The sequence below is a fragment of the Calonectris borealis genome, chromosome 8 (genome assembly GCF_964195595.1).
Source record: "Calonectris borealis chromosome 8, bCalBor7.hap1.2, whole genome shotgun sequence".
NCBI classification, from domain to species: domain Eukaryota; kingdom Metazoa; phylum Chordata; class Aves; order Procellariiformes; family Procellariidae; genus Calonectris; species Calonectris borealis.
The window spans coordinates 20,953,098-20,978,304 of NC_134319.1; the positions used below are offsets into that span (position 1 = coordinate 20,953,098).

At 38.8% G+C, this 25,207-nt stretch overlaps 1 protein-coding gene across 1 annotated transcript in view; it reads right to left on the reverse strand.

Moving 5' to 3' along the window:
• Positions 1–25,207, reverse strand: part of DPYD (dihydropyrimidine dehydrogenase) — a 364,617-nt gene that overhangs the window by 92,188 nt on the left and 247,222 nt on the right. Inside the window, exons 16-18 of the mRNA XM_075156366.1 lie at positions 23,894–23,977; positions 5,573–5,693; positions 4,516–4,635 (exon numbers count right to left, since the gene is read on the reverse strand). Of these exons, the coding sequence (XP_075012467.1) occupies positions 4,516–4,635; positions 5,573–5,693; positions 23,894–23,977 (325 nt within the window). The remainder of the gene's footprint in view (positions 1–4,515; positions 4,636–5,572; positions 5,694–23,893; positions 23,978–25,207) is intronic.

Below are 25,207 nucleotides of genomic sequence, written 5' to 3' on the forward strand. Positions count from 1 at the left end.
CATAGGGCCACCATAGCCCTTGGGCTCAGCTGAGCTCCACGGTGCCAATTAGAAACGAATTTTTTAGAAAACAACAATTTGCCAAAATTAAAGTGAAATTTTTCCTGCAAACTTTTTTTGGCATCAGGATAGAGGTAGAAGATGAAGAGATTTTACAACACAATAGTCGGGGGGTAAACTTGGAATCCAGGGGACCCAGCTGGGACCCAGGCTCACACCTGGGATTTAAACCTGGCTTTCCCAAGTCAGGCTTGTGTGCAGGTCAGCAGGCTGTGCTAGCATGAGTGTGTATCCTGTGAGAGCTGTCTCACTTTGTATTAATAATTCAATATTTGCAGGGAAGTGAAGAAGAGAGAGAGACTAATCCTACCGTCTAGTGGTCAAACACCCACCTGGGATAGTGGGATCCTTTCCCTGTCAAAACCACCCAACAAACAGGAGGGTAGGAAGGAGGAAACAGCAATGCCTCTTACAGCTTAGCTATTTTCAGCTGATCAAATTAGATCAAACCAGGAAAGTCACTGCCCAAGCAGTGGCTGGGAAGAAAACACTGACTGACAACTCAAAGCTAAATGGGAGTTTTAAAGTAATCTCATTAAGCCTCCCCTTCTTTGAAAGATTTTTTAAAAAATGTTTTAAAAAAATAGAGACATAAGTCTGTTCTCAAAACATCTCAGGATCTGGCAATGATGTCAATAAACCTTTTTTAAAAGTATTTTTATGTATTTTAGACAAACCATAGGAAACTACCTGTCATTTAGTAACTTAAAAGGAATTAAAAAGAAATTCCCTTTTCAACGTCTCCCTTTTCTGGAAAAACAAATGACAAACCTCCTGCCCATAGCTGCTTCCGCACGAGGCAGACGAGAGGAGGAGGAAAAAGGAGGCCAAGGGGAAGTCATATATGGAAAACCTTTCTTCAGTACAGGAGCACATTTTCGAACAGTGGAGGACAGGGAAGACTGTAAGTCAAAATGTCAGGCTGCTGCTAGGACAGGGCATTAACATACTTTCATTATTCGCTCTTCGACAAAAATCTTCATCAAACTCAGTGGAGTGAGTTTGCGCTCACCTGGAGAAGGCAACCCGCACTGTATTAAGAAACGTGTGGACGTAGCGAATTTATAAAACATTGAAGAACAGTCGTCCCTTAAGAGAACGACTTTCTTGCAATGCGATCCGGTCCCTGCCAGCGGGCCGCAGAGCCTCCCCGGCCACGCCGCCAGCCCGCCGGCCCCCTCAGCAGGCGCTGCCCCCCAGCTGCCACGGGGCGCCATGAAGCGCCTTCCTCCCCTCAGGCCCTGCCGGCTGGCGGGCGGGAGCCAGGCCCGAGCTCTCAGCAAAGCCCTTCAGCAAGCAGAGACAGGGGCTGGCCTGCAGCCTTATTTCGGGGTGCAAAGTGCTGACTTTCGCGTTTTGAGCTGCGGTGCTTACCTCCAGCTTGCTGCTGGCCTCCTCCGCTCACACGCTGCGGCCTCCACCGAGGCGTGGGGCTCCTTCAGCTCTCAGGGGAGCAAACGGGAAGGCAGAGGGCAGAGGACAGAGCACGTTTCTCTACGTGATGTCTCGGGAGGAACGTGTCCCTGCTGCTGATGGTGGACCCTAAGCACAGCAGCTTCTGCTTTTCACTCTCTGAAGCAAAAACACCCTTTCAGACAGAGCAACCCCTGTGCTAGCAGGTAATGCTACTGAAGGTAGGGAGAGTTTCCTACGATTTATATGTAAAGAGAAGCGGAAAAAAGATAAGCAAGCCCAGACTGATCTAAAATCCAGTTTAATCCAGCGCTCCACAGATGCTCCATCGCGAGAATTCCTCACTGGCTGGGTGTTGCTGGGGGTCACCAGCTTTGGGCCTAGGTACGTTTCAGACCTCAGCAGCAGACCTGACTGAGGAGCCTCTGTGCTGAGACACCCACGGGGCTGGGGGCCAGCTCCCACCACAGGCACTGCACCCCACGAGGCAGAGACTCCTGCCGCCCTTACTGCACCTCTGTGCCAAGCGAGCGCCATTTCTAGTCCAGAAAAGAGCTAAAATCTGTGCAACTGGAAAAAGTCCAGAAAGCAAGATACAGCTCGGCTATGCCCTGTATCTGCTCTAGGTTAGTACACTAGAGAACATGATAAACCAGCTGTGATTTGGTAAAACACATGGAAAACGGACCAGACCTATTGCTTCTATAGTAGCGCTGACTTTCACTTAAAAAATTAATTCTCCCTTGACAGGAATTATTTGAAAAAAACAACAAAAGCTTACTGACTATCAGATAACAAAATAGAACAAGAAGTTTAAGCAAATCAAAATAGAAAATCAATACTTTACACTAAGAAGCGACTTTCATGTCAGGACCACAGAGCACTTCCCAACAAGCCTGTAGGCATGCAAGTGGTGTTACTGCCATTTCACAGACAGGAGAAATAAAGCACAGAAAGGTCAAGTGTCTGGCTGCAGGCCATGCGGCTGAGCCCTGGCATGGCCGGGAACAGACCTCAGAAGCATGGCTACCCTGCCCCTTGCTCTGACAAGACGACACGCTCTCCCATTTTTTGTCTTCTTGTGAGCATGCTAGCTCTCTTGATTTAAAATTGCTTTCCTGCTTTCATAAATTTGTATACTGCTATACCCTGATCGCTGAGCAGAAAGTGTTGCAATGTGTTGCAGAGCCTATTGACTTTATTGGCTCTGTGGCTTTCTTTTGCGCAATGAGTTGTGGAATTGAGACCTAGTGATGTCAATTATCAGCAAGAAACCTTTATATATTTGTCTGCAACAATATGCTCTTTCGAAACATAATAAATTGACAACACTCCCAGTGGTTTTCATATTTTTTAAATAACCAGATTTGCGTCATAGGTAATGGTGCATCCTAAAATGACATTTTCTATCTCCTCTGATACATGTAAAACTTCAGAAAAAAAAAAAATTTTTATACTTACACACATACACTTATATATATAAAAATAAAAGAAACAAAGAACTTTTCCTCAGGTCCCATTTATAACAGAATTATAAACCCCAGAAATGGTGGTATGTCCTCCCTTATAGCTGAGCATCCAGGTGCCACTGTAATTTACACTACATACGTGTTTTAAATTTGTGACATAAGAGACACACTTTTCATAATGCAGTCATTTTATAGATTTTATTAGACAGACTTATGGTAGGAAGGAATATTCAGAAATTGCAACTTAAATGAGAAAATGTGAATGGTGTTACTTATATAAAATACTACTGCAATAGTTCTTTTATTAATTTTTAATGCACAGCACCCACTGTGACCTCCTTTATTCTTTTCCTGTCAACATGGCAAGCTAGAGAAATTGAAATGGGCTGTAGCTGTTCTCTTCTTGTTCTCCTCTTCCTCCCATTTTGCATAATATTAAAATATAACATCTTATTGCACTGTCACTGTGAAATAATCACTATGCAATAGGCATAACGATTTTTTCTGATTGTTATCTCTTCCTTGCTTTTCAGCGTTCTCTAAAAAATTCCAAATTCCATGTAGTTATCTAAGGCAATAAGGCAATTTTCCACTGAATACACTCGTCTGAATTAAAGTTTGTTTAAAAGGTATCTTTTGCTACATTTCTTATGGTTCTCGAAGGATAACACCAGACACATAAAATAAAGCATTTTTTGACTGTCTGGTCTCCTCTGATTACGTTTTTGGGGTAAGGTAGGAGGCGCGTCCAATAAAAAAAGTGTTTGACTCAATCAGGAGGATGCTATTACTTCTGTTATGTATATTTACTGCTAACTCTATCACCAAGGAGACTAATCTCCATACTAGTAAAGTCAAGAAGCTCACATTATTGTCTTTGCAGGGCCAAGTTCATGTTGTCACAGCAACGGAGTGCACAGGGTCAATAGATTAATACATTACTGTGCACAGGCACTGAACTGGAGTGTAGAAGTTTTGCTGCTGGTTTTAAAATTAAACTGTGAAGCAGGACTTGGAAATACAGCCTACACAAGATATTCTTGTATATCTCAAGGAATAGGCTACAAAAATATGCATATATTTGCCTAACACAGTCTATGATTTTTGCCACAGCGGGAAGAGGAGGAAATAACCTCCTTGGAAGAGGTGCACTCGGTGGGAAGGAGAGAGGAAAGCTGGAGTTCAGGCTATGAAACATACACTGCATTTGGATTGTTGATATTTCCCCCTGCGATGCCCTTTCATTAGCCTCTGTCTAACGTGGGGCCTGACAATTGTGACAGAATGAAAAATTTGAGGAAAAGTGAGGGTCACAAGAGAAGAGATTTCCTTCCCTCTCCAGTGACCCTATCACAGTATTCTGATGCAGCGCTTTACCATTAAGGAAAGGGCAACCCAAGAGCCTTCACACTTAATCTGTTCCATCTGTCATGGCTATTAGAAACATTGACCAGAAGTGAGCTTTAAGGACTCTGTGCAACTGCAGACATGATATTCTAGCCCACTACAAGGACCTCCTGATGTTTTGAAAGCCTCCAAGGAAGTACCATGCATCAAAAAGGGCAACACCTACCTGACATGCCACCATATGTGGTCCTCAGTCCTCTACCAACTGCTGGCCAAGGTGTGCTGTCTGCTTTCAGTCCCATCACTCCTGACACAGTGTTGGTGGCTGTAACACCATCTGCACCACCTGTGAAAGAAAAGGTCAGTCTCTTTTTGTTAAATCATGTGTACGAGAACAAGAGAGGAAAAAATACAACAGAAAAACTGTGAAACTGTGAAATAACTAGAAATTCAAATAAACAGCTGAAGACAGAAAGCAACAAACTGTAAGGGGATGCGCAGAAGGGTCCTTAAGACCAATCCTGGGCTGATAAATTTAACACTAGCTTCAAGGCAGGCTGCATCAGTTGAAAGAGCTGTGAGGGCTGTAAGACAGCACATGGGAAACACCGGGGTTGACAGGCAGATCTCTGCCCTTCAGCTGTGTGGGACAGAACCTGCTACAGTGGTTGTTCAACACCTGGAGGTGCCCCAGCACAGGGGTCACCTCCTTCAAGCTGATGACACCAACTCTGCATTGACGGAGCCAGCCCATATTCTTGTTTCTCATTGTGAGGAGCAAGACGAAATGAAAAATGCGACAGAGAAATGATGACCATGGTTCTAAGTGATGGATTAATACACCTACTTGCAAACTGATTTCCTGCCATGTTGTACTTTGAGCTCTAGGGAAAAAAAAAATATAAACACCTTCAAATGGTGTATTTCTGTTTTCTCAGGACACACACACCATTTTCACTACTAAACATAAGAATAGGAGAATTTACAGTGGTATGGTAAACATATAAATATTACAGAAATAGGAGTGTGCAGAAAAACACACACACAAACATATATGATTTATTGTTAACAGTCTAATATAGTTGTTTTCATATATTGCTATATTCTAGAAGCATGGACAAAAATTTGGAAGCCTTTGATCACTGTGCTTGTTCTAAATACATCAAATAAACTATTTTTCTATTAGTTTCTGTTGTTATTTGTTATTACTCCAGCAACTCCCCTGTCTTCCCCCATCCAGCAAATTAGTAAATCTGCACAGCTTGTGCACTGGAGTTGGTTACCTTCCTGCGCAGCCATCGCAATATTCACAATATCAGTGACATTTGGGGTCAGCTTGGCAAAGAAAGGAATCTGAACAGCTTGTCTAACCCAGCGACAGATGTTCCGTACCAGTTCTGGATCCTGTTCAAATAGGTCAGATAAATATAGAACATAATTAAAAGTAATACGAACAAAAGGTGTATCAAGGAAATAGAAAACTTTGCTGTAAGTGGCTATACTGAGATTTTGTGAAATTACACATCAGGAATGAACCTCATCTCATTAATTAACTTATTTCAGACACATCGAGTAACTGCAAATCCATTACAGAAAGGTTAGTTCATGAAAAAAGGAAAATTTGCTTCCCCCCCCAAAAAGACAAAGATATCACAAAATGTTCCTTTCCCAGAGAGGGGAAAATATCATTTTGGATGACAGAGACTTTCTTTACCCATTTATTTTAAAAATTACTTTTCAGTTTTAATGACTCACTCTAGGTAAGGTATATTGAAAATAACCAGTATCCTATAAAAATAATGTGAACCTGAAGCATTGGCTGATCATGCCTTGATCAGAACACCACCGATGAGTCGAGGTTGCAGGGCTATCAGAATGCAATTCAGCATTTCTGAACTCTCCTCTGACTTCAGAGAATAACTTGGGATGGCCATAGTGTAAATGAAAGATCAAAATCTTCCCTGTTAAAGCCAGAAATCGAAATCTTCAAGTGTTGGCTTTTCATGATTTCCAGGCATTTACTTCCCTTATGGAATACGTCTCATGTAGACACTAATCAACCATCCTTTCCATTGAAAACAGCTCAGTGGAACTAACATTCTGCGTCTGGCACATATAATGGTTATTGTTCAATAGAACTCTTAGCGTATGGGTTGTTGGTTTTTTCTGTTGGCTATTGATAATGGTCTTCAACAAATACCTTAAAATTTGCAATACTGATGTATGTAGAACATGGCGCGTGAACTGGTTAAAAATTGAATGGTGCTATTACAAGATTTAGCACAAGTATAACCTGTGGGTAGGCTAATTGGTACCACAGCAATTATTCACATTTACTAAATATTTATCACTCTCTCAGACAATTAAGTCTGTCATATATGAATAATTTTCTCCCATTTGGATACTGTAAAAAGTCAGAAAGCTGCATTGCTATATAGTAACTGAAAATAGCTGCATTGCTATGTAGTAACAGAATTTAAACTAAATGAAGTTCAGTTTAAAACAACCCAGCGGACACCAAGGTTGTCAGTCTAGTGAACACACAGGAAATACCCCCTTGTTCTTTTTTCTTTTTACACCAATGGTTAAATACAAACAAAAAACCCCACAGGCTGTGTTCCGGGAAAGTACACAGTGCTTGACATGAATAGTAAAACCCTGAGACTTAGCTGTGCCATTCCAATAAAAATGGTGATCTCCCCGCCCATGCAGCTGCCATTAATATGTATGAACGCTGCACTGGCAGTATGAAAGTAGTTGCATCTTTGACTTTCATTTCTGTTTTGAATTTCCTTGAGGCCCATTGCAGAAATGAGAGACTCTCTAGAAGACATGAATTGTATATCCCTTATGTTAATTCTTCTCCTAAGAAATCCTTGTAATAATGTTCAGGATGTTGGCACCACATAACTCATTATGCTGACTTTGTCGTGCTTATAGTGCTGCCATAAAAATTCTTACTCCAACACACACTAAGACTTTAAAAAAATACAATTATTTTAATCCACATTGAATAACTTATTGGGAGATCTCTTTCATTCATACAAACCCAATTTCCATCATCTCTAGGACAATTTAACTAGTTTGTCTTTCTTAAGAAATAATAATTTGACCTTTTTTTTTCCAAAAGTAAGTAAAGACCTTCATTTTCCATCAGTTCTGCTCCTCTCAAGATTAATGCAACGAACGCAATGGAAGGGTCTTCAGTTTCTCAAGCTAGTGAACAGTTTAAATACCTGATTGCACAGCACATGTTTAGACAAAGCCCTTTTGAAAGGCCTTCTTGTATCAGTCTTGGAAACCTGCCCATTTTCGGTACCCCTAAAACCACAGGTAACTTAATAGGAAAATAATTTGAAAACTCAACTGAAGGAGGTGAAATCTTTGATTTTACTTCACTTAATATTCCAAGGAAAAAATAGGAACGTTTAGTGAGGAAACATGGAAAAAATGAAAAACAAGTTAACACAGTGCTTTGCTGCATAGTGAGACAGTCACTGATAGGAATTGGAAAGGTGTTGAATTTTATACAAAAAATCAGTATTTCCATTAAATTTGACATTTTTGGATTGAAACAGTTATTTCTAAAGCTGATTTTTTCCCCATAATCTTTTATCTAATTCATTTGTTTATTAAATAAATATCGAATAAAGATAATGCTGGATACCTTAAAAAAATTACTGTTTACCCTTGTGCCACCCCCAAACACAGGCACATGTGACAGATCTCGCCGCTTCCCTTTTAAGTGCGAGTCCTACAGTGGAGCTGTACTGGAGCATCCAGCTGATCCACCCTCCCACCCTTCTCCTCCACCGCTTCCCTCTGTCCTGCCTCCAGTCCCCTCCTGCTCAGATTCCTCCTGGTGCAGTGGCCAACATCAGTGAGCCACCTGAGCCCGTCCTCTCTCCCCTCGCTGTAGTGACACCGCAAGTGTCCAGTGGCCACAGCCACTACATGCCTGAGCTTCCCTGCTGCCAGAGCGATTTCAATGCCATGAAGCCATCGCATGAGAATACCAGAGCTTTTATGCTCCACAAACAACATATTCTCAAAATGGAATAATATCCCCACCTGTTTTTATCTGTGATATCACATTTTCTTCTTTAGATCATCAAGAAAAAGTTATTCATTCATTTATAAAATCCATAATTTCCTACTATATTTGCACTGAGGACTTGGAAAAATGCATTATAAGTCATCAGATGGTTGAAAACAGAAGATACTAACGTCACCGGGCAGCTAATTTTCACATGAAATGAATGAACTACATTTATATAATCCAGGGGAAGTTCGCTGGATGGTGCACAACCTCTCCATAGAAGTTTGCCTTTGGACTGAGAACAATTTGCAGAGGTCACACAAGAACACAACTTTTGAGAAAGATTTAAGTGATTAGAAATAGAAATTCACTTCTAAGTGCAATCATTGACTAAAGAAATTATTCCAATTTGAAATGCAGTTCACAGCTTAAGATTTCTGAGAATATTAATTTATCATTTTCAGCAAAGTTTTAAACTCAGGTGCAAATTTAACAAGGTGAGCCGCCTGGTACCAAAAACTAGTTTTAAAGAGGCTATGTACAGGCTTCATTTTGCCTAATTAATTTTGCTTATTCAGGGCCTCCCGTCTACTTGGATTTCTGAAAGACTGACCCCAATTTACAAATTGCATTTACTGATTCTTAGCAGAGATTTGATTTAGAAAACATTCAAGGATGAGCATATAACTTGTAAGAGAATGAATCTTGAGGTCCGTAAATCACAAGAAATACCTGTCACTGCTAATACAACATAAATATCTTTTTTTACCCAAATTCAACTTTATGAAAGTTGCCTGCAGCTTTTATCATTGATAAAGTGGTTGATGAAGCCTGCATAGTTAAGAAATATTTTCTAAATGGCTTGATATGTAAAATGTTATTAGCTGTAACAACAGCTGGGCATTTACATTTGCAAAATCAACAATATGAACTAAGTAAAATATTCTGCTTAATGTGGTACAGGATTTTAATGCTTTTCGTTCAAAGTCTACCATGTTGCTATAAATTATCTCCTTCTATTACACATAACTAGGTTTGTTGGTTCTCTCATTAATGATGATACAGTGCGATTGTTACAGAATGTGTAGCATAATTTTGCTCTGTGTGTCAATCCAGAAGAATGAACAAATGCTTCAATGGATTGTAACATCCGTTGGTAGCACACTTCATTTACCTGCCGTATTTTTTTTTTTTAAACAAACACCATCTAAATGAAAGCTTGGTGAAATTATCATCAGCTAAAACACAATATTGATTCATGCACTGTACCTACAGGAATCTGTTGGTAATTTAATACCATATAAAAGTCTCTTTTGGTATGAGATGTACATCAGTGTCTTCTGTCTTCCTGTTCTTAATCAAATATTACTTGTTTGTTCCAAAGGCACAGGAGATTTGAATGTTACAGGGGTTGTCTTTTTACTTCCCTAAGCAGCAGTACAGAATCATTTTTCCTGAATATTCATTATAGCCTTGGGCTAGATGGAGCTTTTAATCCTAACTACTCATTGCCAATGGGTAGATATACTAGAGGAAAAACAACTATTCACCTTTTTTTCTAAATGATCACATGATAAGCTTAACTACAACCATAACTATAAGAATAAGTCCTCAGAAATTAAAGCAGCAAGTTGTCTACTGATTGCATTTGGCATTGGTAATGAGATGAATCCCACATCCTATCACCCCCAAGGCAGATACATCCTGCATGTTTAAAAAAGAGTGTGAAAATGCTGTGCATAGAGTAGGTCACCTCGCCTTGTGTTTCATGGAAAGAAACAAAACCATGAAGAGATTACCACAGAACTGTCTGGCTGTAGATTTTTGGAAATTTTGGAAATTTTTACTGTGATTTATTTTCAATGTTCTTGCAGGGTCCTCGTTTTTACACTATCCTGTTACTGCACAATCTTTATACTGTATCCAGAACACCTCTCTGAGATAGGGAAGCACTATTATACCTGTTTAATAAATGGAGAGAGGAGAGTCAGATAGACTGAGGTGCACCTCCTCAAACTCTCCTTGTTTTGGTGCGCAGTTTTTACTAAGTCAATTGCATAAGGATCTGAAAAGGTTTGTCTGGCAGAAAACTGCACTTAATTCTTCAGAATACCTTAAACCATGAGATACTTTCCACATTAACAAAAGCAGTATTTTTAGTACTTGAATTGAATCAGTTTTTCAGAATATTTGAATAATGCAAAAGATAGAAATACAACTACTTTAGGGTAATGAACATGCTTTTCTTGACTATGCAAACAGTCCTTGGGAAGCTCACGTATGTGTGAGTGTATGTACATATGTATGTGTGCATATATAAAGAATACAAATGTCAGTCTGAAAGAGCTCATAAAAATAAACCTGTTACAGAATTTCCCCCAAGAACTTCAGAAGGAAGGTTACCACTGAGTAGAGCATATTAGCTGATCTTGTCTAATTAGTGCTAGAGAAAATGGACCATACCACACAATCTTCAGTCCATCCCTAATTACTATAATGGTGGCAGTTCTGTCTCACGAACAATAGGGTAAGGACCTTTGCAGTTGTGGAAAGTATAAAAACATAACTCTTCTCAGACAGAATCCCGATGTATGAAGGCTTTCTTACATAGGACTACTGGAGTTATTACAGGTCATGCTGATGATTTGTGCAAGTCCATTATTCTGACTGTGATGATGGGAAGTTCTAGATGGCACAAAGAACATTGCAAGATCCATTAGGACCTTAAAGTCCTTAAATCTCATCTATCACTGACTACAATGACATAAACAATAAAGTTTCAGAAATTAAAATACTTTATCCTATTTAATGCAAGCGTAAGTCTGATCTTCCTCATAAACCTCAAGTCTTTGATGGCCACAAAACTATTCTCATATATATCTCTTGCCAATGAGTTTCATGGCTAAATCACACATTATGTCAACGTGTCTGCAATTTTAAATACTGATACTAAGTTACAGATGACTTATTTTGTCTTTGTATTAATTTAACACACATGAAGCTGACATGGGATTTCTTATATATGGTTAGTAGGCAAGTGGCACCCAGAGTCCCTCATCAGTGCATTCTGCTGGTGACAGATTCTCTTTCTGTGCTGGCTCTTCAGAAAAAAATCTTGTAGCCCCCTTACATCTATTATCATTGGAGGAATTTTTTATATGAAAAAATGTTCTACAGTTCCTCTTTCTGCTCAGTAGATACATTTTCCAAAACAGTATGGATAGCTATGGGAAAAGGAGGGAGTGCTTTTATGTAGCCTAAGAAAAACTTTATAAGTGAGAATTTGCAAGATTCAGCTTTTAGATTTAATTCATGTACAATTCTCACTTTACTCTCTCATTCAACAATAGTCTACAAGGGAAGAGTTAAACCTATCCTCAGTCAAATTGCTGTCTGAGAGCCCATGAGGACTCGAATGCATCCTCATCTGAAAAACAAGCAAGGAGAAAAGAATCTTTCACCGTCTGCAGATAACTTCCATGCAACAGGTAGACTTTTTTCCAGGCCACGCTACCCTTTCCGTGTGAACATTACAGCGGCACTACCTGCCACACCTGCAGTGCGGGTAGGCAGGGGCAGGATACATTTGGAGCAGCTTTAGAAAGTGAGTAATGATCACTTCTATAGATTCCTTACCTATTCAATCCACTCCACCGGCTCAACGTGTAGGTCTGGATCTGCATCTTTTACAGAGATCCCACAGATGTTCTGAGGACTTGTTAGCCTGATAAGCTGTTATTTTAAATGCTTTTTATATGTGTCTATCACGTATTTCTTTTCCAGATCAGACATGGATCCAGAAATCCATTAGGAGATCAGAATTAAAAAAAAAAAAAAAAAAATCAGAATTTCTCTCTGTGTGTGAAGAGCTACTCTTTTGCTATTCCTTCAAATGTGAAGAAAAAGTAAAAGTATGGGAATTTCAGCTTACAGCATTGCAAATTAGCATCTTTAGCATTCACCTTTTTTTTTTCATATTACTACTGACCTTTTCCACAGCTATCTTTTCCCCCTCCTTCTATCAGGTGTCCAACCTTGCCTTCAAAAAACTGGCTATCTCTAAACCTACCCAAAATTTCCACAGTACCTAAATACAGAATTGCAGTCAATCACAATAGCAAAAGAAACACCATTTCCGAATCTCATGGTTAATTTTACTCTCTTCTCACATGCTAGAAAGGGGCAGTTTAGGTTGTGCATTTGTCTCATTTCAAACTTAATTAAAGCTAACAATTTGTTTAAAGCCTGTCAAATTAAGGGAAGGATTTCCCTGGATAGAAGACGAATAACTCTCTACTTCTCATCTGGAGTAAAAAATGCTTCCTCATTTCTCAGGAAATTTGACAGCTTTTGGTCAACATCTATTGACCGCAGCTGTCAAAAAGAAAGAAATGAGGCAGTTTAACCTAAGGCAGGAATAACAGTTTTCACAGTTGTAGTGAAGCTATCTATGTATATTAGGAAAAATTTCAAAAAATGCCTAAATGACTTCAGAGGCTTTGGGTCAGCCTGGTCAACCCCACAAAAATGTAGCTGCTGGATGAGAGCTTATATCCTTCTGGCTAGAATCTATGATATGATGTGATGTGAAACCCATGCCACAAAATAAACTTTCAGAGATAACGACAGTATGTGAATTCGGACTCTTTTTCAGTCAATACTGTACTGCCTTTTGGCATGGCATGAGATCCAAAGTGTACTAATGGTAGTGGAAGCCTTTTCCACTAGTTTACCAAAAAAAAAAATTACTTCAAAATCTCATTAGACATCTTCAATAAAATGGTACAGGAAAATCCTATTCAGGATAAAAATTCAAAACATTCATAAATGGATAATCTCATATTTTGTTCTGGGAGGATCAAAATGTTTTCATTCGAAAGTTTAGGCCTTCAGCTTTTACTAATTAACTTGCACTTTGAAACAAGAGGTTTCAAAATGAAGTGGGGCTGTAAGGGTTTATTTTGGGGAAGAATTTATAAAAGATCAGAGATTAATATGAGAAGAATTAAGCAAGGTCCACATAGTTACCATTTAACTACACTACCATAGCAACAATATGTACTGTGACTATTGCTCACTGGTTTAATTCAAGGATATACTTATTTTCTACTCTTTTATGTACTCTAATATGTTCCTTTCTTTTAAAAAAATCTTTTAAAAGAAGTCTACTGGGTAAATTAAGACATTTATGTTATTTCTACATAATAAGTGTTCTCTTTATAATTTGAACAAAAACTGTAATATTTTTAAACTGAAGAGATATCATATGGCTTACATAACTAAGCATGTACTACTAGTGAAACAAGCACATTTTTGCTTACGAAATACCGCAGATTAAGATGTAGAAGTATAGCTTGGAAAATTCCCATTAGCTTTTACAGACTACCTTCTTTCTTTTTGTTATAGTCTTTTCATTCAGGCAAAAACATTACCCTTTGAACTCCATATAAAGACTATATATTTTTTATTTAAAATTTTTTTTTTTAATATTTATATGGAGTATGACTCCCAATTTATAGGTGTTTTTGCCAAAGCAAAAATCTAAGCAAGAGCCTGACGACTTGATTCAACTTTTTTTTTTATTTTCTGTGGGAAATTATAAGAAGTAAAAAAGCCCTGCCATCTAGCTCCATTCTTAGATGCTAGCACTTTATTACTTTAAAGTAAAGCTGCAAGCATGGTGTCATGACTTGATCGGCTGCTCTTCAGATCAGTCGCTTCAAGTTCCACTTGGGGGAACCTAATTGAGATTCTCCTTTTTTTCCAGTGATACCAATGTGTCACTGGACAAAATTGAGTCACTCTGGATTAGGCCCAGGCTTTGGTCATGGCTGAGCTGAGAAGCCAAAGCTTTGAGACCCAGTCTATACTGGGAGAGATAAAAGCAGGTATTGAGGAAAGCCAACATGAGACTATGACACTACTGTGGTGCCTATTTCTCAGAGTCAGGCTACTTTGAAAAACTTCAGAAAAAAATTGGTGCACATAAAAAAATGGAACTTCAAATTTAACAGTGTTTAACCAAATAAACCTTAAAAGACTCATAAAAGGTTTGGCAGAATCAAAATTTCTTAATAAATTTCAATTTTAGCAGATCCCCATCTCCCTCTTCTTTCTTACTCTCATTTGGTATCACAATCAGTGTTTCTTCCTTCTCCAGCTCTACAATTAGAACCTTTGAAAGATGTTAAAAGCATAAGACAAATAGCCTTTGATCACCTCTCTCTATTCCAAGCAAGTTGTTACAGCATTTCCTTATTGTAGTACACTACTGGAGCTGCACAAATGAACGATGCTTAACAGTACATTTAAAAAAAAATCCAAACCAAAAACCAACACTCCAAAGCTTTTTAACATATCTCATCTAATAGCTGCAAATATTAACATAGGTCAGCATCCAAACCGAAGAATACGTTTATCAAAGTGCTGTGTGGGAGATCCCCTCTTTGGATACCTTATTAGCAGCACGGCACTCCTACACCCCTTCTTTGATAATGTCGCACCTAATGACTGAAAAGATAACCAACGTGAAGACAAGGTCAAAAATGAGCTGGAAATTTTTGATTGACCAGTACACAAAAGTACAAAACACAGATTTGTGTTGGGAGTTAAAGCAACAATAAGATGGATGTCAAGATCAAGCACGACTGAGACTTGAAAGGTTTGTGGCTGTCTTTAGTCAGCCTTGCAATTACTCCCTTTTTCAGATCACATAAAAGGTTTTTGTTTTCTCCCCAGCACTAAAAGAAAAACAATTGAATTTATTTTGAAAACCGAGTCATCTCTCTAAATAGGTGGTCGAACCATAACGTTTTTCTTTATTCCAAATTTGGTTTGTTTTGTTTTTAATTTAAAATGTTCATCTAAGCAACCAGAAGAAACATCATCGTTAGAAAATTCTACTTTTAAAATTAACTATAAGGGGTTTTTTTAATTGTTATAGTTATATGATAGGAAAAAATCTTTCTATGGTTCATTGACATAGGTCAGTTAAAACTGTAGCAATCATTATTTACAGCTATTGATTTTAATGCAACATTAAAGGAGTCAGACACAACCATTATTTTCTTTGGTTGTCAGAATAAAGGTTAATAATAGTTGGCCTGAAAAGGTGAAGCACAGATTGCCAGTTCAAATTAGCAAATCATTTGTTCCAATACCAACTGGGCCTAAACATTCCAAGTGAAAAATGTGAAACTGCACATTTACGTTTTATAAACTTCTTGGAGATACTAACTGGAAAGATTTATTTATCAACAGCATTGGTATATGTAAAGTGTTGACTAATAAAAATGCCTTTTTACCCCTGACAGAACAAAATATTTTATCTTGGTTGTTTCTAGCCAACCAAAATAATGTTTCTCATATCACTGTAAAAAAGTGGTACTCAGCATGATTAAACAATATTTCAGCTCTTTAGTTCATGCAGAGGTTACCTGCTAGAAGGCATAAAGGTTTGATTAGGTTTACGTCACACATGAAATATTTTAAAGGGAAGCATAGAACTCGAATACATCAGTGCTGCAGCTACGAATAGCTTTTTCTTCAGGTAGGCAAGCTCTCAGTCCTTTCCAATAATAGAGAGGCAGAAAAACCAAGTAATTGAGGAAACCATAAACCTTTGAAACCACCAAACTAAGGAATTTAAAACCTATGCTCTGAGAAGGATTTCCCACTCAGTTTTAAAATGATCATTATATGGACCTGTATTCAGATTTGGTCTACTGTAAAGAGCAACACTGACGAACTTTACTAGGAGGTGAGGCAAAATTTAAAACGTATGAGCCTAGTCCTGAAAATTCTCGCGTAGGCAGTGAAGAGACTAGTTAATACACTGTTAATTAACTTTATCAAGTGGTCGCATAAAACTGAAACCATAGAAAGAAAAAGCTATTAATGTGCACTGTGTAGTTAACTTTTATTGTGCACCAAGATGAACAATCTTAAAATATTTTATTTTACCGGCACATAGATACTTGTTGCTGATCGTTTCCTTTCTAATAAATCCTGTTTACCATACATCATCTGTATGAACAACTGCAACACCTTATGCTGCAACCACATATGCAAAGGCAAAGCAGTCCAGAGGATGTGGACATTTAACCCAAACATTTAACCATGTAGACCACAGAAATATTCTTGCCTGAGTTTTCTACATTTCCCTTTTCTTGAAAGCTTCTCAGTGCATTAAAATACAACTGCAAGAATAAGTACAGGTTGCCATTTGGTTTTAAAAAAAATCATGGTTTTCTTTCTTTCTGGGAAGCGCTCGCTATATACTCCATCATAGTTAGGCCACTGAAGTGTCATTAAAACAGCCCAAATCTTTTTGTTTCCTTTTTAAACAGCAGCAGGTCACTGATATTTTGGCTGAACTGATGTTCGTTGTGACATCTGTCATCCATAATGTGAATTCTAGCTGAAATGCTTCCATCATAGTGAGACTGAAAATAAGGTTATCCTCAACTTGCTTTCATGTTTTCATGAATTTCAAGGATACAGGATCACTTTTACATTTTCTAAGCAAATCCATTCTGTAGAGAATGCTTTCCATATATAAATAAAAAGTCACCACACATAAACAGTATTTAAAACCTTATTAACAGCCATACCATGTCATTCAAAAGTTTCAGCAAGTCGGTAGTGCTGTTAACATTACTGTCCTATTTATAATCCCTTTTTATTTTCCGTTTTGTCTTTTGAGTAATTCAATTAAAAATCCTTCAAAGCAATAACAGTAGATTAAATGTTGTCAAGCCGCAATATAAAATTACAGAATAGTGTTCTGATGATGAATTTATTAAACTTTGCATCTTAATTCATTTCTTCTCGAGTGTATGAAAAACAAAAACCAATTAACTGTCGTACCTCATTATTAAGTATTGTCTCCTTTTACATGTTACAAAAAACAGAATGCATGAACACATAAAGGACATACAGAACTAAAGACATGGAAGAAATCCATTTAAGTCATGACATTTAATCACACCTGAATCCCGTGAGGGCAACAGAAAAGAAAATGAATCCTCAGGTACTGGAGGAAGGTGAGTGATGTCACCAACTCAGGAGTGACGACATAGTCAGCAAGCTTTTTCTGTTCAGATTTCCAGGGAAATAGCTCATGAGTCAATCGCTACTTTGAAAGCAACTCAGCAAAGGGTTTACTTTATGGGGAGGGTTTTAAAGGAGGAGGGAGAGGGAAGAGACACGTATGAAACCAGGGAAGGTGAAAAAATCGTCCAAAGAGGTTAAAATAACAAAACTGTACTATCATAAACGATGACGCGTGGCCATGATCAGTGTGGGAGTCAGGAACGTAAACCCACAAAACACATCTCTGGCCTGCAAAAAAGTGTGCTTAGATCTACGTTTGCAGGAGTTGGAGGAGGCAAGCAGCAGCATCCCTTCTCCCTGCACATCCTGAATACCCTCCCAGCAAAAGAACACCCAACGCAGTACATCTCTGCACGCGCAGAACCAAGGAATCCTTGCTTCTGAGAAGTCTGTGCCTTGGGATTGAATTTCCTGCGTCTGCCTGAGCTTTTCCCTCAGCTGGACTATTAAGGCTCCTGTCCATATCCATCAGCTTGGGCGGCAGACAATTTCTCTCCCCTACCCTGCTGCCTAGTTTTATGAAACCTACAGAAATTCAGTATCTTTGAAACCGTTTCAGCTCTGAGAAACACAACTGAAACAGGTCGTTTGGTTGAAACATGCCCCAAAGCAACAGAGGGCACTGACAGACACAGACAGTGAGATCAGCTAAGACTTATCTTCTTAAGATCCCAGCCAAAACGGATGAAAGTGGCCAATGCAAGAGAACAACAAGACATATAAATCCTGAAACGCCACCGCAAACACCAACACAAACCTCACTTTGATTATACTGGTTTATACTAGATTTTCGGTGGCAATGTTCCCACTGCTGCTATAGCACAGTGTAACACCACCCTGCTGTACTTTGCATTAATTTGCTGCAGTAACTGATACAAAAGAGAAGAGAGAGAACTAATACTGCCTGCAGGACTCAATGAATTATACTTAACCAGCATATTATTGTAGGGTGATAGTAGAATGCCACACGAACACAGACATAATCAAATTCTGTTTGGGGCATCATTTATTTAACATACTTCAAGCTCCTTGCTGGCAGAATTAGCATGCTATGCTGTGCACTTCAATTAAAAAGCAGCCTCATCTTCCCTATTTCCAAAGTACAGCAGAGCAAATCTAATTGTGCCATGCAGCCAGTTCTCATCTTTGCAGAGTAACCAGGGCTTTTGGGTTTTTTTGCTTTTTGTTTTTAACAGATTTGTCTTCTTCCGAATGAGGCAATGTGTGCTTTTATGAAACTTACCTCCTAATTGCAGGCAATAAACATGAACACAGCCAGCAGCAGAGGCTCTAGCAAGTACAGTTTAAGTAAAACGAAAATAAAGGTAAGAAAAGAACCACAAAGCAAGTTCATTTTACATATGATCTGAATAGTTAAACCACCAGGATCTGGATTTCAGTGCTCACAAGAGACATATACATGCCTTCTTCAATATAAACTAAAAAAAGCAAACAATCCCCCAAATCTATAGCTTAAATGCTGAGATAGGCAAAGATTTTTTATATTTTGGAGGTTAGAAGATACGACTAATGAATGAGAAATATTTATAAGCCAGAGTGTCATTAACTTTTAAAATATTTGCTTACAGCGTAAAGAATTTCTGTTCTTGCATTTAGGCTGAGATCTTTGAATATGAGATTTGTTTTTTTTAAAAAGTATAGAAGCATCCTCTGTGCTTTGGAAATTTAACTGATGTGTTGCTTTCGACTTGAGATCTCCCTATCATACTGATCATCTCACCCCAAGTGAACAGGTGAGCTTCCTTTTATCCACTACTCATTTCCTATCTCTAGCATAAACAACGCAGTAGCTTTGGATAGGAATTGAGCAGGGTGAATCCACAGAATCACAGAAATGTTTGTCTGAATGGACTTCTGGAGGGCAGCCAGTCCAAGCTCCTGCTCTGAGTGGGACTAGCGCCAACATCAGTTGAGGTTGGCCACGGCTTTGCCTGCCTGAGCCCTGAAAACTCCAGAGATGGAGAGTACACAGCCCTACCAGACAACATGTTCCTGTACTGCATCACCTTCTTGGTGATTGTTTTTCCTCATGCCCAACCTGAAACGTTCAGCCCGCAATCCGTGGCCGTTGCTCCTTGCTGCATCATCTGACACTACAGAGACTCATCCTTCCCTCTTTGTAGTTGCTCTTCCAGCATCTTTGTTACCACCTTTCAAGCAGCTGCAGGCTGGTCTTTTCTTCCCCCCGTTGTTTTTCACTCCCCGTTAGGCCAAGGAGACTCATATTTTTGAAGACTTTTGATATCACTCGTCCTAATCAGTCTTATTCTAATGATTCTAGGTATATGCACATTACACTTGTTAGATCTGGGGTTTCATCTGAACAACAAAGAACGACAAAAAACTTAGCAGGAATGCAAAATAAAACCCAGATTATTGACTCAATTCAACTATTTACTCATTCTTACCAGAGCAGCTGGAGAGACTTGTTGACTTTTGGACCAAAAACTAAAAGCCAAACACTTAAATTTGTTGATTTCACATCACAGTAATAGTTCTGAATATTTAATGCCACTTTTTAGAAGGATAAGTAAAAAAAAAGTAAAACATCTTTGCGTGGTTTCCAGTGAAGAGACAAAAAGTGCATCACAAATACAACACCACAAGTTAAGACATTGAAATGTGAGTGCTATCATCTCAGATGTTTAATTTATTATTTTCATAATTTTAGCTATGATTACTACAGTAATGAACTATAGTGGGAAAGTGATACTGTCATTTTTTAATAATCTGCTGTTCACCACATTGTCTTTATGTTTATTATTAAATGTTTTGTACACTTATATTATCTGATTCAAAGAAAATCTATGCATTAGTGCTGTTAAACCTAATGATGGAAATTCTATTACAATTTTTAATGATATCCAACTTTTATACAGTTGCAGATTGTTATGAAGGAATACAAACCTTAAATTTATTATGATTAATCAGCATTAGTAAATATAATTGACATTTTATAGAGAACCAGCTTTAAGTAACTTATTGGCAGCAATACAGATGCCTCTTAATATTACCCTCTGGCTAGCTATGCTGTTTGGGCGCCAGAGTGTCTGCACTAATGACTTAGAATTAAAATCAAATAAAAGCTAAGAATGGTAATTCAGTATAAAACAAACAGTCATTCTTAGTACCAATCCTTTATATATATAATTTGGATATATCTGGAATTTTTAAAATTTACAGTGTGTATAAAACAGTGGAAGCGTTTGAGAGTAGATAACAAAATAGGATAGAGAAAAAACAAATCTGATGTTCCCAGATTTCTACACTTACCCTTAGGCACACCATAGGAATTGAAATGAGGAGAAAAAGTAGACAGTGTAATTAACCTTTCCTTTCCCTTTTTTTTTAAACAACAACAACAAAAAAGGCAGAACATTTTAGACATTATAAACAGTAAAAATACACATACATGTTTTTCTGCCGTTATTTTTCATCTCAGCAATTTCTGTAGTTTCCTGAGGATTTAATGTGCTTAGGCATGAAAAGGGACCTAATCCCTAAAAAATTTTCCTATGAAGACGTGGATTATGTTATCAAAAAGATTTAAGAAACGAGGTAAGCTGCTCTGTGTCTCAAAGCCTCATGCCCTGACTTCTAGATATCGAGTGGTGTTTTTTTTCCAGAGCATATCTGAGCCCTCTCTTCCCCACACCACCTATGTATGACCTATTTGACTTCAGCTTTGGGCAGAAAAAGGAGTCGAGCCAAAATACGTCCTAGCACTTTCCTGTCTTATGATGGGGCCTCCAGGGGCCATCACACGTGGAAGCCCCTTGAAGGGCTACTGATAAATCTCCTTGCACGTATCGTTATTTTACCCAGTTTATCCTCGCCCTTTGCTTCAATAAGCTTCATTTAAAGCCACTATAATTTAATTTCAGCCAACTCTGAGAAAGAACCTTAGGATCTGGCCCTCTAAAGATGGCTTGTTTTATTCATTTATTTGTCTAAAGAAGTAGATTCTTTTCTGAGCTCTCATTTTGGTGAGACAGTTAAGAAAACACGAGAATATATTTAAATGAGAGTAATATATATTAAACATTCAAAAGAATATCCATATTGTATGGGGAGGAGAGAAATTTTATTATTGTACAAACATATATGTATATATAATGTAATCTTCTTGCTTTATGGATCTGATCTCCTCCAAGGAGAGTCACAAATCCACATGATAGCCCTGAGTGCTCAGATTTTGCATTTGGTTCTCTGATTTTACAATAGCTGAAAGATATGTAAAAACTCATGTAGCCAGACAGCTCCCTACTGACTACACATCTAAGCAACTTCACACGCATATATTATTCCAACCAGTGAAAGCTGGAAATAACATATGCCTAAAAAAAAAAAAAGAAAAAAAAAAGCACGCTTGAAAGGAGCCTGTTTCAGCTTCCATGTGAAACCTTCAGGGCTCTCCCTGACCAAACCGCACCTTTCTACAGCGTGCTGCCATCTCAGGTGGGGACAACCCAAACTACTGAGTTACACTGTGCAGAGTGAAGGATGGGAATTGCTTCGTAAACTTTTAAAAATGGCTACTATAGCTCTTTGCTGTTGAATGCAATTCGGGGAAAAAAATTACTAATAACTATTACCATTTTGCTAATGTGGTCCTGGAGGGTTTTTGTAATTTTCTCCTCTCCCATTTTTAATCATAACTTCGGTAAATGACCACTGGCCATGAAAAGCACCCAGATTACTTTCATTAAAAATAATAATCTATAGCATAGAACAGGTCGACATCATTTTGTTCACAGAAAATAATGAAACGTCCCATGCACTGTGCCTGACAGTACTGCTATGACAAAGCTTCACCTGCATTGAAATGATTACAGCTCCTATTGCCTCCCTACTAGAAGTTTTAGAAAGTTAATGGTTTAGTTATCCAATCACACCTCAGTTCTTAAAAGTTTTGTGTTTAACTGAGGAAGTGAGGAAGAATTAAGATGTCTACTAGCCCTCTCCAAAGGGATCAACTGAATAGTATGTGTTGATTTTAGGGCATGTAATCATGATTCCCACTCTGCATCTCCCTCCTCTTCTTTCTCCCCTCTCCTGAAAATGTAGTAAGATGGGTGAAGCCCGTGGAAAGGACTCACATTGGAGAAATTCGTGGAGGACTGTCTCCTGTGGGAGGGACCCCACGCTGGAGCAGGGGAAGGGTATGAGGAGTCCTGCCATTGAGGAGGAAGGAGCGGCAGAGGCAACGTGTGATGAGCTGACCGCAACCCCCATTCCCTGTCGCCCTGCGCCGCTGGGAGGGAGGAGGTGAGGAAAATCGGGAGTAAAATTAAGCCCGGGAAGAAGGAAGGGGGAAAGTGTTTTAAGATTTGGTTTTATTTCTCATTACTCTTCTCTGATTTGATTGGTAATAAACCAAACTAGTTCCTCCAAGTGGAGTCTGTTTTGCCTGTGATGGTAATTGGTGAGTGATCTCTCCCTGTCCTTATCTTGACCCACGAGCCTTTCATTATATTTTCTCTCCCCTGTCCACTTGAGGAGGGGGAGTGATAGAGTGGCTTTGGTAGGCACCTGGCATCCAGCCAGGGTCAACCCACCACAGTGGGAAATCAAGGAGGCTTCAGACTTCTGAAACTTTGATGGTCAAACTCTAGGAAATCTCTCCCATTAGACTGCGAACTAAGATTTTTCAGAGACTTCCTATTTCACCACATTCGGCCATGTTTCAGAGCCAAAACAGATTTCAAACCATAACCAAAACATGCAAAAATGTGAAAACTTCAAAAGGATATTAGCATGAGAATTGGCTTTTGTGCATGTTTATTTTCTTTTCATGGGCAAACCAACACACATTCTCCTAACTGAAGTCCCAGGATGTATTGATAAACTCTGCATCAGATTTCTACATGGCAGAGACATCAGGCATGAATAATTCCAATCTAAACTGTATAAACCATCAAATCTATAGGTTACAGAACACAGGCTCCTATAAGAGAAGACGTTAACTGTAGGTGGCACTACCAGAATATATGCCCTATTCCATGATTCTAAAACACAGTTAGGTTCATATGCTAAAAATTGTGAAATGAAATGTGTGTATATCTCATGTCCTTCAAAATCATTATTGATACATGCAGTAGTTACCAGGTTGCGATCTAAAAGATATCTACAGGGCACTGAAATGGAAACCAACAAATTCTGTCCAAGCGCTTTTTGGAAATTATTTGTTTCCATTTTGTTCCTTGTCAAATACATAATGCGTTTTTGTTCTCAGCAAAACTAAGCATTTTGTATTTCTCAGCTTCTGTCTTCTTTTTTTTGCTTTCAGCACTAAATATTTAAACACATTCAACCTAAAAATCTCAAGCTAGTAATCTGCTGCTTGCGTCTTCCCCCCGAGGTGTAACTATCAATGTGGTAGTGCAGGATTGCTGAAGAGACATGAAAGAGATTGTGGTTACAGTCCTACCTGCCCACAGGCCAGGCCCATGCCCCTCTCCCCCATACCATGAGGACATGATAAATTCAACTCCAGCGCATCTGCACCAGCAACCTATGAAACATGCAAAAGGAAAAAAATGCAAAATTAACTTCAAGTAATGTACTCTTTCCTGTAGCATTTACTGTTCATGTTAAATAGATTTCTTTAGACATTTGATTTCTTTTTTTTTTTAAAGAGAGAAAGCTATGGTTATGGTAGCCTGAAAAAGAAATATGTTGATCATTACAGAGAAAAATTTCAAAAACTGATGTGGCTTCCCAAAATTACAAAGGAAATTAAAGTAAAGAATAAATTAAAAAGAGACAAGCACAATAAGGAGTTGGTTCTGGAAAACGTTAAAAAATGAAATGTAATTAGAGGGCCTTCGGGCAGCTCTGAGAGCGAGGTTTGGCAGGCGGTGTTACCCAGGTGCTTCTGTGCTCTAAAGAACTGTGACTCAGTAGTAAATTTCTTCTTTCTGCTTTAATGAATTCAGTCTCTACATTTTCTGCAGGTGCCTGTACTGTGCCATAGCTTTTGTCATTAAATATTTTTGTTTCTGAAGTTAAGAGAGTATTAAAAAAAGTCTATACAAATATATTATTCATGCTAATTTCTCTTCAGCACCCTCTATTAGCTACAATTAAAAAGGCAAAGGAGCCGAGGTGTACGAGGGCAGCACACAAACACGCTCCTCTTCCTCCCTGCCGAACTGCTCCAGCCTGAGACGAGGATCTCGCCCGTTGCCTTCCACGTGGCTGTAACTAGTATTTTGTTTTGCATTTGCATTTTCTTTTTGCTTATTGAACTGGAGTAACTTTGCCTGCTGTGTGGCCATGGTTCAGCAGCTCCCCGAGCGCGTGAGCAGGGGAGAAGCCATCCATCACTTTCAGGAATCCTCCATGTCCTGGCCAGCTCTGCAAGCCCGGCCACGCCGCGCTGCTGCTGCTGCTGTCGGCCTCTGTGACAAGCTGACCTTTTGCATGAATAGGTCGTCCTCCTGCCGAGAGGCACTGCGGTACCTGCTGGGGCTTCTGCTCTTTGGAAAGCCACATCTATTACCTTCTAGGTAGGATCCTAGGCGTGCGATTAAATATCACTGCTCTTCAGCTGCGGATTCCAGAGCGCCCCAAACAAGCGTGCTGCTCTTCACAGAGCGGAGACTAACAACGACTTTGCGGAAGAAAGTTATACCACGTACGTTACTTATTGAGTGCATTTAAAGAACTATTTTTTTCTAAAGGGGTAACATAAGTACAAACACAGGCTGGAAATACCTGTTTTAAAGTGGATAGCAGTACC